The sequence below is a fragment of the Branchiostoma lanceolatum genome, chromosome 4, assembly GCF_035083965.1.
Source record: "Branchiostoma lanceolatum isolate klBraLanc5 chromosome 4, klBraLanc5.hap2, whole genome shotgun sequence".
Classification (NCBI taxonomy): domain Eukaryota; kingdom Metazoa; phylum Chordata; class Leptocardii; order Amphioxiformes; family Branchiostomatidae; genus Branchiostoma; species Branchiostoma lanceolatum.
Genome location: NC_089725.1, coordinates 27,309,958 through 27,323,431, shown reverse-complemented (window position 1 = coordinate 27,323,431; position 13,474 = coordinate 27,309,958). Strand labels below are relative to the sequence as shown.

General features: G+C 41.9%; 1 protein-coding gene across 1 annotated transcript in view; it reads left to right on the top strand.

Annotated features, from left to right (window-relative positions):
- The window catches only part of LOC136433781 (heterogeneous nuclear ribonucleoprotein L-like), a 45,875-nt gene that overhangs the window by 4,939 nt on the left and 27,462 nt on the right, over window positions 1-13,474 (top strand). Inside the window, exons 2-7 of the mRNA XM_066426287.1 lie at window positions 45-189; window positions 4,326-4,444; window positions 7,251-7,338; window positions 10,586-10,659; window positions 12,037-12,112; window positions 12,670-12,750. Coding sequence (XP_066282384.1) covers window positions 103-189; window positions 4,326-4,444; window positions 7,251-7,338; window positions 10,586-10,659; window positions 12,037-12,112; window positions 12,670-12,750 — 525 coding nt within the window. The 5' untranslated portion in view covers window positions 45-102. The remainder of the gene's footprint in view (window positions 1-44; window positions 190-4,325; window positions 4,445-7,250; window positions 7,339-10,585; window positions 10,660-12,036; window positions 12,113-12,669; window positions 12,751-13,474) is intronic.

Below are 13,474 nucleotides of genomic sequence, written 5' to 3'. Positions count from 1 at the left end.
GTAAATCGGTGTAATTTTGTGTAATTTTGGTTGTTTATGCTAAGCGTGACGTCATCAGAGGTCAGCCCCGCCCACACCGGCAGCAGCACAGTCAGCAGGAAGATGGCGACCGACGAGCGGGGGGACTACGGGCACGCGCCCAAGAAGCAGAAGATCGACGATGGCTACATAGTGCAGTCCGGAGCTAGGGTAAGCTGTTGTTTTATCGAACCTTAGAGGACGTAGCATTCTCTGTGTGATGGTGTAGGGCGATATTTTCGAAGCAGGAGGCAGGAATGTTGGCTTGTTTACTGCGATGTGGGGAGGCACGCGTATCGCGTGCAAATTTATTCTGGCTTGTTCCTTGTGGACAGGGACGGCTGATTGCGACGTTCCCGGCGTTCTCCATTAGCCAGGATAACGTGGCGTCAGGATGATCATAGTGATAGTCTAGGTGACGTCTGTGTGAAGTTTGGTAGCGCGGAACCCTGCGCCGTGGCGGGAACAGACGGAGCTGTGTCCGTATGCTTCCTCCCCACGCCGTGTGGCTGACACTCGGACAACATGATTTACGCATGGCGTGACAACGATCTATTTCCCACACACCGCTCTCCCAAAATCTCCTCCAAATTCAGGGCCAGATGCGCCCAAGAAAATGTCGCTAACGATCAAAGACTGTTGTGCTTTAGTATTTCGATGCATCGGGGCAATTTTTCTCTTCATTTTTTTTTTCTTATACGAAACGGCAGCAGTAGCAAATTTTTATATTGGATTACAAAATCGATACAAGTTTGAGGAGGAACACACAGTAGACAAGGAACCATATTACGACAGAAGACTACCCCCCTTTGTCATGGGCACCATAACCGGCTCCTTCACACCTACAACTCACACCACAGGTGGAAAGGACAAAGCAAGAGATGACATCATACACATGCTGCAAAACATCTCAGACAACAGACAACCGACAACAGTCGTCTTCACAGACGGCTCTGCCCTGGGAAATCCCGGCCTCACCGGCAGTGCTGCTGTCATTTACGAACAATGGGGAAGCACTGAACCCTTTGCAGTGCGTAAACCAGTGGCAAGCAGATCCAACAACTACGAAGGGGAGCTGGAAGGTCTTCACCTAGCCATAGAAACACTCTCCAGACGACCATCTACCGCTAATCATGTCCTCATCCTATGTGACTGCAAGGCTGCAATAGAATCAGTCACAGGTACACAGCAAGTCACTGCATACAACAGCCTTGTACATAGCATCAGAAACAAGCTACGCTCCCTCCATCTACAAGGACACACAATACAGTTCACATGGTGTCCCGGTCACATGGGCATACCCGGCAACGAGATTGCAGACAAAGAGGCAAAGTTAGCAGCAGCTGAAGCTGCTAACATCCAGATGAACGCATCATGGACAAGACAACAGGCCACGAAACACATTGAAACTCAAGCACACATGAGATGGGACCGAAGAACAAAGCTGAACACAAAAAGCGAACACATGCAGAAGATAGCCATGAACATGAAGAAGAAAGGAAAAGCACTTGGAAAGAGACGCACACAAATCAACATCAACCGACTAGTCAGTGGCCACACTAAACTCAATGCCTACCAAAACTGGAAGAACCCTGAGACGTCTCCAAACTGCCCTAACTGCGACGCCCCGGAGACTACCAACCACTTCCTGTACCACTGCGCCCGCTATGAAAGGGAAAGACACCAAATGCTGCAGGAGATCGAAAGCACATACGAGACCTACGGCACGCCAGCGGAGAACAGACACACGGACATCGTCACTCTAGCTGGAATGAGAGAAGACCTCACAGACGTAATCAACACACAGATGTACAGAACATTCTCCCAGTACATCGAGAGCACTCGCAGATTCGACGTGCTCAACTGAAACACACCCAGCAACACGCTACCTCAAGTCACCAAGTGCTAAAAACCTAGCGAGAAATCAACAAGAACTGAAACCTAGCGACCAGCACAGCACCTGGAGACCATGTCTAACGAAATAATAGACGTTAAACAAGGACAACAACAACAACAACAACAATATTAGATTATCACCAAATGGCGTCAACGTAATATACGAATGAACAAAATCACTGTCTGTCTGAAAATACAGTGTACAAAAATCTGTGTATTTCTCAAGTATATGTAGTCTGTTTGATAATTTAGAGTAGTCTGTTTAATGGCCAGTCCTTCAAGTAGTAGTGTTGTAAATCTACTCTAACAATAGCGGCTGATGATTCTCCAAACAGCACACTAGAGAAAGCTTGATGGATATGCACAAAGGATTTCTTTCGTTTTGTTAAGATATATTGCTTAATTCTGTATTGCTTTAAGAAGAAGCGATCGGAAAGCAATCCATCTGGAAGTTACAAACGTCAGACCTGCCCGTCTGAGCAGGTTCAACACTGGGCTTCATTTGTCATAATATTTCATGCTTATCTGAACACAGGCAAACAATCCTTATAAATGTCAAGGTGAAAACAAACCATGCTCTTTAATTGTAATTTACTACTGTGTAGATGCATGAACAGCTACATAGATATCAGGAAGGCTTTATCTTACTTATTCGGATCTCGTATTTGTTTAATAGGGAAGGCTAGCTATATACATTTGGCACGATAGAGGATGTAACACATGGTAGTTACGGTAGTGGTAATTCTGCACAATTACACAGTATACACTGCACCAAGTGTGACATGCATAGTCTCGAAGCAGAAGCTTGAGGTGGAAGATCAACATTTTCTAATGGCTGAGATTCTCTGACAGTTCGGCTTCCCTGCAAGCCCCTCACTCCTGTCAGAGAAGACCAGCAAAAGATAAGAAAATGTTACAATCTCCACTCTCAACGTCAGCTTGGAGATTAGGATGTCTTGTCAGATTAAAGATCTCAAGTACATTTTGTATGAGGCAAATGGCTTGGATTATTTTGGATACATAAAGATTGAAGATGCACAGTTCACATAGATATATGAATATATAAACAGACAGGTGGTATTTTGTCATCTATTTCACTTCTTGATTTCTCTTGTAAGCCCAATCCATTTTTTTCTTCAGAACAATTTAACCATAAAGGCCTTTAAATCTCTCTAATTCTTCTTCGTCAATGTTTTAAAAGAAAATTGCACTGATATTGCTTAGAAGAGGGTAAGATTAAGTCAATACCCAAACAAACATCATGTTTCAGAAATTATGTCGTTGTGTTCACAACAAACACCTCCATGTTTATGTCCAGTACAGTTCAGCCACATGAGTATCCTTGAGAGAGGCTTGACAGTTTGAAAGTGTAGACAAAAACATTAGGATGTAACAGCACTTGTGCAATATTGATTCATCAATTAACAATTTGTCGAGTAGGTAGTCCAAGTACAATCTACGCAAAAGAGCAACATTTACGAAAGACCTTGCATGAATAAGGACCTGTGCTACAGCAGTTTGCAAAGAAGATAACCTATTTGTTAAGAGACAAAAGATTTTGATCATACAATTCTCCTGTTAAAGAGCTAGAAAAGTAGAAGCATATTAATTTTTTGTTTTGAAGGGAGATCGGGCCAATTAGTACAGCCCCAAGTAAGTCTCCAGGTTACAGTTTCATGTTATCACGTTGTTACAAACATCTCTGCCTTGCCTTTGGGCAAAACGGCTGCCCACAAATGTCTTGGCCATGCTAATCAGCCCTGGGGGCAGGGAATCAACCCTTCTGAGGAATGTGTCCCTTCAATCTGTGGATTAGAGGTTGGGTACAGACATGGGACAAAAGACACATTGCAGGCGCGTGTATTAGTAGGATACTGGACATTGTGTACATTCTATGGGTAGTTCACTTCCTGCGCACAAGTAAGGCATGATTATAAAAATTGAAGGTTTTGCCGCCTACCCAACCACCCAGAAATTCTGCCTTGACCCTATTATGTATGGTACAATAACACCACCACAGTTTTGGGAGTTGCCCAGGGTGAAGCAATTGGTACACAAGTGATAGCAAATAGATATTTCAATTGTGCAAATACTTGTACTGTACATACTTTAGTAGAGTAAGAATGGAGAAACAACATCTGATGGTGATCTAACTTGATAATGATAGCAGATCACTGAAGTAACTGGAGAAAAAAGGGATTAAATACTAAAATAGCTTCTGGCAATAGTCAAAAGATGATGTGTTGGTTTTTTTTTTTTGAGAGATACCGTGTACTGTTATGTTTATTGTTTTGTTTTTGGAAAATTTTCATACTGCTTTTGTAAAACAAGCAAAAGGCATGCTACACTGTAATGTCTGTGTGTCCTGTATGTTTTTATGATGTTAATCTTTTTATTTTATTTTACTTCAGGACAAGTCTGAGGATCCCCACAAGCCCTCCCCTTCACCTGTTGTGCATGTGCGGAGCCTGTCCGAGAATGTCATCGAGGCAGACATCGTGGAAGCTGTCCAGCATTTCGGACCCATCAGGTCTGACATACCAGAAAATATTCTCAGCCCGTTAAGCTTCGAAGTTCATGCACTCTAACTGGGAGATTTATTTAACATACTGTAACTCACTTTATCTTCACGGTAGCAAAATTTCACGGTGTAAGGGAAATGGACATTTTCACTGAACTTTAACTTTATGGTGGCGGCAAGTGATTTACAGAACGGATGTGTTTTTCACAGTGATGATAAGTTGACAGTACGGAGGTGGCCGTGAAAACAGGGAACATAAAGTTACAGTGAAATAGATGAGAATTACTGTATGTATGGCTCGAGTCCAGTCTTCAGTCAGGCTGTCTGTACTTATCCCTTTCTGCCAGGTTAAAGACAGAATAAGACAAGGCTGTCATGTTCCTTTAGCTTGTCTATTCTTCAGGCTTGTCTTCCAATGTTTGATTTATGATGCTTCCTTAGGGTATGTTCCCTGGGGGATAAACAGGTGTTACAAGAAGCTCCAGAGATTGCAGGGGAAAGGAGATTGAATGAAGGGAATCACTGGTTCATGTTATCATTGGTCATCAAGGTACAGATGGGAGAGATACTGATTAGAGTGGGTCAGAGAAGAAAGTGCTTTGATAGATGCAGATGTCTTGTCTTTGATCGTACTATAATCTCTCCTTTTTCCATTACAAATGTGTCAGGATGCCATAGATATCTTGTAATTTACAACTTGTATATGTCAAACTCGAAGATTCTGATTTGGGAAGGCAAAAGAGTCCAGTCAGTCGGAGTGTATACAGCTGTGATGATCAGTCGGCTACAGGAACATGGGGTCAGAGGTGTCAGGTCGCTGGTGTGATATATGCAGGGTTGCTTTCTAGATAAGTCCTTCTGCATCAATACATCACAGTGGAGTAGACTTACTTGATTTTTGCATGTGCCAATCACATTAGGCATGTAGATCATCGAAAGAAAGGATCATCTGCACAGGGTCTTAATTGTTTTATTTGTAAACCGAATACATTTCTAGTCAAAATCGGGACAGGTGTGCATGAGATGAGATAATCGTGTATGACATAGGATAACTATACTGTCCAACATTCCAGTTAAATCACATACTATATACATTACGACTCACAGGTGTGATGAAGGTTTATGGTGGATTCTATGGTGTCTGTAATCGGCCCTTCAGGCAATGGATGGCCTTTTGCCACTGAAATGGCCACTAAAACGAACCTCCAGTGTCTTTTGTGTGCAAGTGTTGACCATAAAATTCTCATTTATGTGACGTAAAGGGTCAGTTTTACCTACATTTGTACATCAGTATTCTGATAAAAGATGTAGTATGCAGGTGTAAAAAGTGAGCAAGTTGAATGAAATACATATAAGAGAGAGTAGAAAACCATGTCTGAGGTCACAATCAGGGGTATGAAAAAATACAGGAGGAAGAAAATTCACATAGCACCAACTCTGGAGCAGAGAAAGTAGTGCAGCGATGTAAGTGATAGGAGAGGGTGGTGGAAGAGTAGGCTGGGAAGATAGTTGGGCTGAAAATTGGTGTTATAAAATCCAACCCACCCACCCTGTAGAATCACTCCGAAGCTTGGCTCTTCCAGAGGAGGACCATACCTAAGACCTGAGTCTTTCTTGTGCTTTGTCTTCTCCACAAGTTCCAAAGAGAACTCCATTTCTTGTCTACTCACAGATAAATGATACAACACAATAGTAGGATAGTCGCGACACCATTACGAATTTTGGGTTGAAAACTGGTGTCATAAAATCCAACCCACCCACACTATAAATTACTCCGAAAGCTTGACTCTTCCATGGGAGGACCATACCTAAGACCTCAGTCTGTCTTGTGCTTTCTGTGCCAGAGAAGGACCTTACACAAACACTGGATATCACTTCCCTTCACCTAACATGTGACATACTGTAATTCTTGTTTCTTTCACTGTAAACTTTATGTTCACTGTTTTTACGGTCACTTCTAGATCTGTACCGTGAACTTATCATCGCTGGAAAGAAACCTGTTGTTATTATCAATGATTCCTTCACACATCCGTTCTGTAATACTAAATCACTTGCCGCCAATGTGAAGTTGAACAAAAGTGAAAATGTCCGTTTTCCTCACACCAGGAAATTTTGCTACCGTGAAAATAAAGTGCCCAATTACAGTATCTTCTACACCATAGCTGACTGACTATTTAATTATGATGGATGACTCTCTACCAGTTCTAGCTGCTGTGGAACATCTCCTTCTTGTCCAGATGGTAGCAATTTTCTCTCATTTCCTTGCAGATAGTCTGGACATGCATGAGGTCTGCTCATTACTTCTATTACGCAGTGTTAGTTACGGCTTGTTTGCTAATGACCACAATTTCTTAATTTGGAGCACTGGTATCCTGTGGTCAGCTCTGCTGGGGGGGAATGAACTGTTTCAACATGGTATAATTTGATGACGATGATTATGGTACAATTTACATACTGTAAATGCAGAAATGTTCGCGGTGGTTTTATGTTCGCCGTTTTCGCGGCGACCGTTTCACCGCGAACTTAAAATCACCACGAACATTTTTGTCCAATACTGTAGCAGTATGTTTTTATAGCGCTGCCGCAAATTTAAAACCACCGCGAACACTCCGTTTTCGCCTTAGCCCGAAATAAAAACAATGCAAACTTAAATGCATTTACAGTAATACAGAAAATAAAATAAAACAGTAGTACATTGCCTACTGTAGACTCCATGGTATTACTGGACCATATTGTCAATGACAGGCACCAAAAATGAAATGTTCCTAAAGCCTTGGATATTCTAATATGTTCTATGTCTTGTTGTTTTTTACAGTTATGTTATCATGATGCCAAAGAAGAGACAAGCACTGGTTGAGTTTGAGGACATAGACGGAGCTGAAAACTGTGTCAAATTTGCCCAGGTATGAAGCCTTCATTTTTTTTAGTTAAAATGGCAATACAATCTTACAGTATCTACATGTACCATAGTTCTAAAAATGATTCTATCTCTAGGCTAGGTTTTCATGTAAATTTGGCATTTGTTAAAGGCCAGCAAGTTACAATTGTTCCCCAATGAATTGTATGTATTTATTGACTAGAAACAGCTAGAAAATGTACAGAGTGCAACAGGGTAACCTGATCAGTAAGATGGTACTTGTTTATGTACAAAATCTATACCCCACATCATGCACAGTGCCTTCCCCAGTGATGGTCACTGGTGTTATTTATTTGACCCACAGATATTTTCCACCATGTAAAAACTGTGCTGCAAGGGTATGGGTAAATTGTGTCATTCTGGGCATGTATACAGATGCACATTGGCCATTAGTGACACCCGAACAGCAAAATGTCAGTTTGCCAGGGGGAAATTGTCCAAATGTTTTTCGATAGTCCATGCATTTGTTGTCTGTTCGGCAATAAACAGAATTGTCTATCGAAGTGTAAGAAACAGATTGGTGCCGAAGTCCTTGTAGGAGTAGCCAGAAGGCCCACTCTCACAGAGGAGAACAACAAAGAGGGTGTCATACGTATACACTCACCCCGTCCAACCAGTAGTGGGCTGAAAGGTGAAGGTACATGTATTAATGTCTAAACATCAGTAGGTACGGTAATCCTTGTGACTAAAGGGAGGTGTGTCCTGATGCCTAGTACGCAGGGCTGTCTCCAGCTTCTCATTTTTTTCCGTCCCACTCATTGTTTGGGACCCATGTTTTTGATTTTCAACGTTGAATCTGTCATTCTAAGCTTACAAAAATGCATTTTCATCAGTTTTAGGACATATCAAAATGATATCTTTTAGGTTAGGGAATAATGTTAGTCCTGTGATGTTTACTCAACAAAAGGTAAACAAAGGATTATTCTACAAATTGTGTCCTTGCCTGACCTGCTTTCCCCTTCTCTACAATTAAACAAGAAAACAACATCTTTAGTCTAAAGAATGATATTGGCAGGCACAAATCCCTATTATGTAAATCTGCCGTCTTACAAAATAGTCTCATATCCAACACAAAGGTGGTGTGGCACATGTGTCTGATTGATGACAGGTGTTTGTTACACAGAACCTGGTAGATTTGTTCTTAGGTTATAATTACTGTGCGTCTGCCTCCAGGATATGATGAGAAAAACAAAGGACGGGAACAACGGAAAATTGGATTAACGTGACTGTACATCCACAAATCAGGATTGTGACTACAGGATTGGTGTCAATTTGTTTTATTCAGATGAATCTCTAAGTGAAAGGTGTTCCATACCAGTACTGCAGTAGATAAGAGCAAACGTTGTCATGTCATGTGAGGCCCCTTTAGGGATGGGAAATCTAAGGCAGCTTCTATCATAGTGAGACTTCCATGGGTGATATTTTTGCACAGGTACAAGCATAGCATAGGTACAAGTACAAAGGCAGATGCAGAAGTATGTGAGTGCAGATACAGAAATAGAAGTCTGTGACCATTACTATGATTACATGTGGATCTGGATCTGCTCCTTTGATACAAGCCTGGATGCCATAGCCTATGTAACATAGGCCAGCCCCTGATCTCTAGTCTAGGGCCAACATACCCCATGGAAATTTAGCATAGCCCCAAGTTGCCTGTGTAGGCCCCTGAAACAGTCTGGCATCCAGGCTATTTGATTAATTTGATACAGATTGTATGCACATCAGTAAAAGCTGAATGGCTACACGCACCCTTGGGAATGTCTCCAGCTGCTGGGACCCACCCATCCAGTTTTCCAGTGGATGGATGGGAACTATCTCAGTACCTGTCACATCAAAAGACCAAATAAAGTATTTACTGTTGCTATCATTAAGTCCAAGGGTTACTTTGTCAAATTGTTCAGACACAGGTACGGATCTGGACCTGGACCTAAACCTCCGTACTGGTACCTCTACCTGAAAAAAAGGCGATGTTACGAGTAGGTATGCAGCCCAAATCACAGCTGATGGCAAGGCTATTCATATTGTCCAGTTTAGATGAGACAAAAAGGAAGATTTTTGTCAAAACAAACAACATTACAGAAATTAAGCTAAAACTTAGGCCCCAGAAATTGATTGAAAGTTGGATACAAAACTTGCAGCATGCCCAGTTGTGATGCCTAGAACCTGATACATGTATTAAGTGGAAGGCTCATTCAGTCATTGTGCAGGGTATGTGTACCGCAGATTCTATTGTATATCTTGTAGCTTTGGCCTCCCGTACAATACATGTACACGTCAGTATCATACACTATTACAGTATATTGCAGACGTGAGAAGAACCAACATCACATGAAGATTTCTCTCCCACAAAGGGTTACGCCATTTGAATTTGTGCTGATGTCTCAAATGACTTAGGTAGGGAACTCCACAAGATCTGTTAAGCAGTCTCTGTCACGTCATGGGGCTCTTGCTGTTTCTCTTGCTCTGACGTGGCCTATTATTGCATTATCTAAGGATTGCTGCAGCGACCAGGCTTATATCTTTAGGAAGGCATAAAACACGTCCTAAATCCACCGCTATTTTCGTTGCTTGGCGGTGCGTGTAACAGGTAGATTTCTGCCACCAGCTCAAAAGACGTGACAAAAGCAAAGTCTTTCTGTAAGCCATTGATTTACAATTGAGACTAATGCCCAACATGCAACAAAAGAGATAAAATCTTCCAGTCAATCATAGCACACAGGCCTGGTCTGTAATGATGGTAATGGGTTTAGAGTAACCCTTGCAGTAGTGTCCGTGCCCCAGAAGTTTGATTACCTTCTGGAGGTGGCACTGTAATCACAGCCTTGTCATGTTATTCTCAGTACAGCTGCACAGACAATATTCATCTTCCAGTTGGGTCTGCAGCTCCATACAGTTCTACATTATAAACTTATAGGGAGAAATAGATGGCTATAAGTCATTATGGTAAATGACTTTGTAATGTATTTGTTCTTCACATGTCAGGGAACATTGCACACTTATCGAAAAAAAGAAGGGGTCACCCAGTGTGCTTGGGTGAATATGCGAGCCGTAGCGACGCCGCATTGCGCTATCAGCTACCGAAAGAGCATTCCACTTCAAGTTAGACTGAAGAAGAAGTCAGGGCAATGCAATGGTGAATGATTATTGGTGTGAGGTAAGAAGGGAATATTCTGTTTAAAGTAGTGATAAGTGAAATTTTGCATCTGAATCTCTTGTGTGTTTGCATTTTTTAGACCAACACATGCTACGTGGGAGGCGCCCAGGCTTTCTTCAACTACTCCACCAGCCAGAAGATCTCCCGCCCAGGGTGAGTAGCCATCGTGTTGTGGAGAAGAGAAAATTGTCACACGCTGCCCGATCATCTTCTGTATCATGCACTGTGAGCCTGGCATCCATCCTGCTCTAGCTCCTGGACCAGATCGCTCATCTGTTGCGAGAATATTCTCACTCCCATCCCCATTGAAACGTTTAGTCCTTACATCTTAGCCTGAGTGTCATCCCAGTTAGTTTACAGGGGCTCCCATACTCTCCCCTCACGAACCAGTATGGGAGCCCTCGTGAACTAACTAGTATGATGCTCAGGCTAGTGGTATCTCTGGAATCGATGGAATATTTCTCAGAAGCAGTCTAAAGGGATCAAACTTTCAAAAGCTTGTTCGAACCCTGTTACCATGGCATAACAAGGACTGTATGACTCAGCCAATCAGAACTCTTGCCTATATTTCAGTTGAATATTCAAATGCCAATTGTTTTTCTATTAATCGGAGCCAGACTATTAGGCAAAGGAAGCGATCGCTGGAGCTAACCAGAGCTAGATTAGGATGGAGACCGAGCTAATCTACTGCAGGCATTCCAATAGTTTTTTGTCAGTTTACACTTTTGTATAACAGCATTTGTTACCTTCATTGTGGTTTGGATTAGTACCTCATATTTTGGATTGTTTGTTTTGTATTATGTTACCATTGCTTGAGTTTACTTAAGGGATAGTTAAGGAAAAGATAACAGCGACAGCTTTCAAGCCTTAGATTTTTTTTTTCCTTTTCTCATAGCCGGCATCGTTTAGGGAATGGTACAGTGGGACACAAGTAAGTGTTTGGTGTGGCCCACACACACTAATGTAGGGAACAGAACAAGGGTGGGAGGGTTAATGTGTCTTACTAGCACTGGTACTAAACATGCTCTGTTAGAATTTACCATTTTTCATACTTGATGATACCATTGTCAATCTGACCATCATATATTTTTTCTTTTCTATTTTTGTATTATGAACTGCTCTGTCCCCAGTTTTTGGTAGATAATCCTTTATATGTGCCTCTCTGTTCACTGCCCAACACAGACAAATTAGCCTGTATAGAATGCTGCCAATATTGTAAATGCAGAAATGTTTGCAGTTTTTGCGGCGTCAAAAACACAACTTAAAAATAAAACAACCACGAAAAGCCATTCCATTGTGTGACTGAAGCGCTAGTATTGTTGCAAACGCGAACTCAAAAACACCGCGAACACTCCATTTTCTCCTTGCTTCGAAATGAAATCCCTGAGTGTGAACATCTCTGCATTTACAGTACTATACAGTACATGTATGTCACAAATAGTTCAGTGGTGGGTTGCATGTGATTCCTGACCAGTGGTGACCGCTTCGAGACCTGAAGTTTTAAGCGACTGTTTTACTGATTTCTTCCAGTGGTCCAGAGGACACCAGAAATGCGAATCACATTCTCCTCTTCACCATCCTGAATCCCACCTACCCCATCACAACCGTAAGTAACTACAGACAATATAAACTGCTGTCTAGACATAAGGCATGATATCTGCATTTTATCAATGACAATCTGATATCCTAAACCAGTTTTTGAAGGACTATTGTGAAAAATAGATATGAATCTTAAAGCTGGCTCATGCTGCTACTTGCTGCTTGTTGACCTTTTTACATTTGAATGTATATTCAAGTTTGTCTACAAAATCATGAAAATTATGAATAAGCAAGATGCTGTTTAGCGATTATCAGTCCCAAGGAGGAACTGTTTTAGCCTCACCCAGAATAAGTCCCAGGAAAAATAGTAGAAATTGGCCGAATAGACAGATAACATGCCGGAGCAGTCAGCCAGCAGGGTAGTACAGCTTGCGACCAATTCATTCTATTTTTCCAGCCTGGTAGAGGCTAGAAATGTTTGACAACTTTGCTGTCATTGCACCAAAAATAGTTGCTCAAGCAACTGGAAAAAATTTTGAAACAGTCAAGCGGTCTTTGAATTACTCAGTGAGTCACATTGGTTGTGTTGTAGTGATCATAACTCCTACCCTTCTACGTGTGCAGGATGTGATGTACACCATCTGCAGTCCCTGCGGAGCTGTCCAGCGGATTGTCATCTTCAAGAAGAATGGTGTGCAAGCCATGGTCGAATATCCTTTTGGCACATTACCTACATGTAATGGTTATATATACAGTGTAATTGTTATATGTAATATTTGTATCTTGTCCAGGGCTGGACTGACACTGAAATGACACTGAGATGCTTAATGAAAACAGAAATAAAATTTAAAGTCTTATTAGTCCATTCGGATGGGGACTTAAAAAGCTAGCAGCCCCGTATATGGAGAGCTGCAGGCATGAAGCCTCTGCATGTAAAAGAACCCAACACATTTATCGAGAAGAGTAGTTTTGACCCAGTGTGCTTGTCTGAAAAACCCAGACCGCTGTGAGTCTGCCATCACTAGCTATTGAAAAAGCATCACACCTGTAGGCAGGGAGGGTTTGGAAGAACCCCACACAGACTTGGGGGTACCTGAAAAGAATGATCAATACATCCTCTCTTGATGGCACTGTTACTACATACGCCCCCAGATCCCCCTAGAAAGCTGGCATCCAAAAATCTAGAAAAGGGTCCCCCAACTGAAAACCTGGCAACAGGCACGGTATCACACATTGCCTCAGTCATTTTCAAATCTCTGTAGACCATGAAACAACAAAATTGTGTCCAAAAATGGAGCTGTGACATTTAGCATTAAAACATCACCTTGTGTGTTTCTCATTAGTTTGTAATATAAGGGGACCTCCTGTCGTATGAGCCAAACCATCTATCTCAACACCACGTTGACCTCCTGGCAAAAGACTTCCCTGT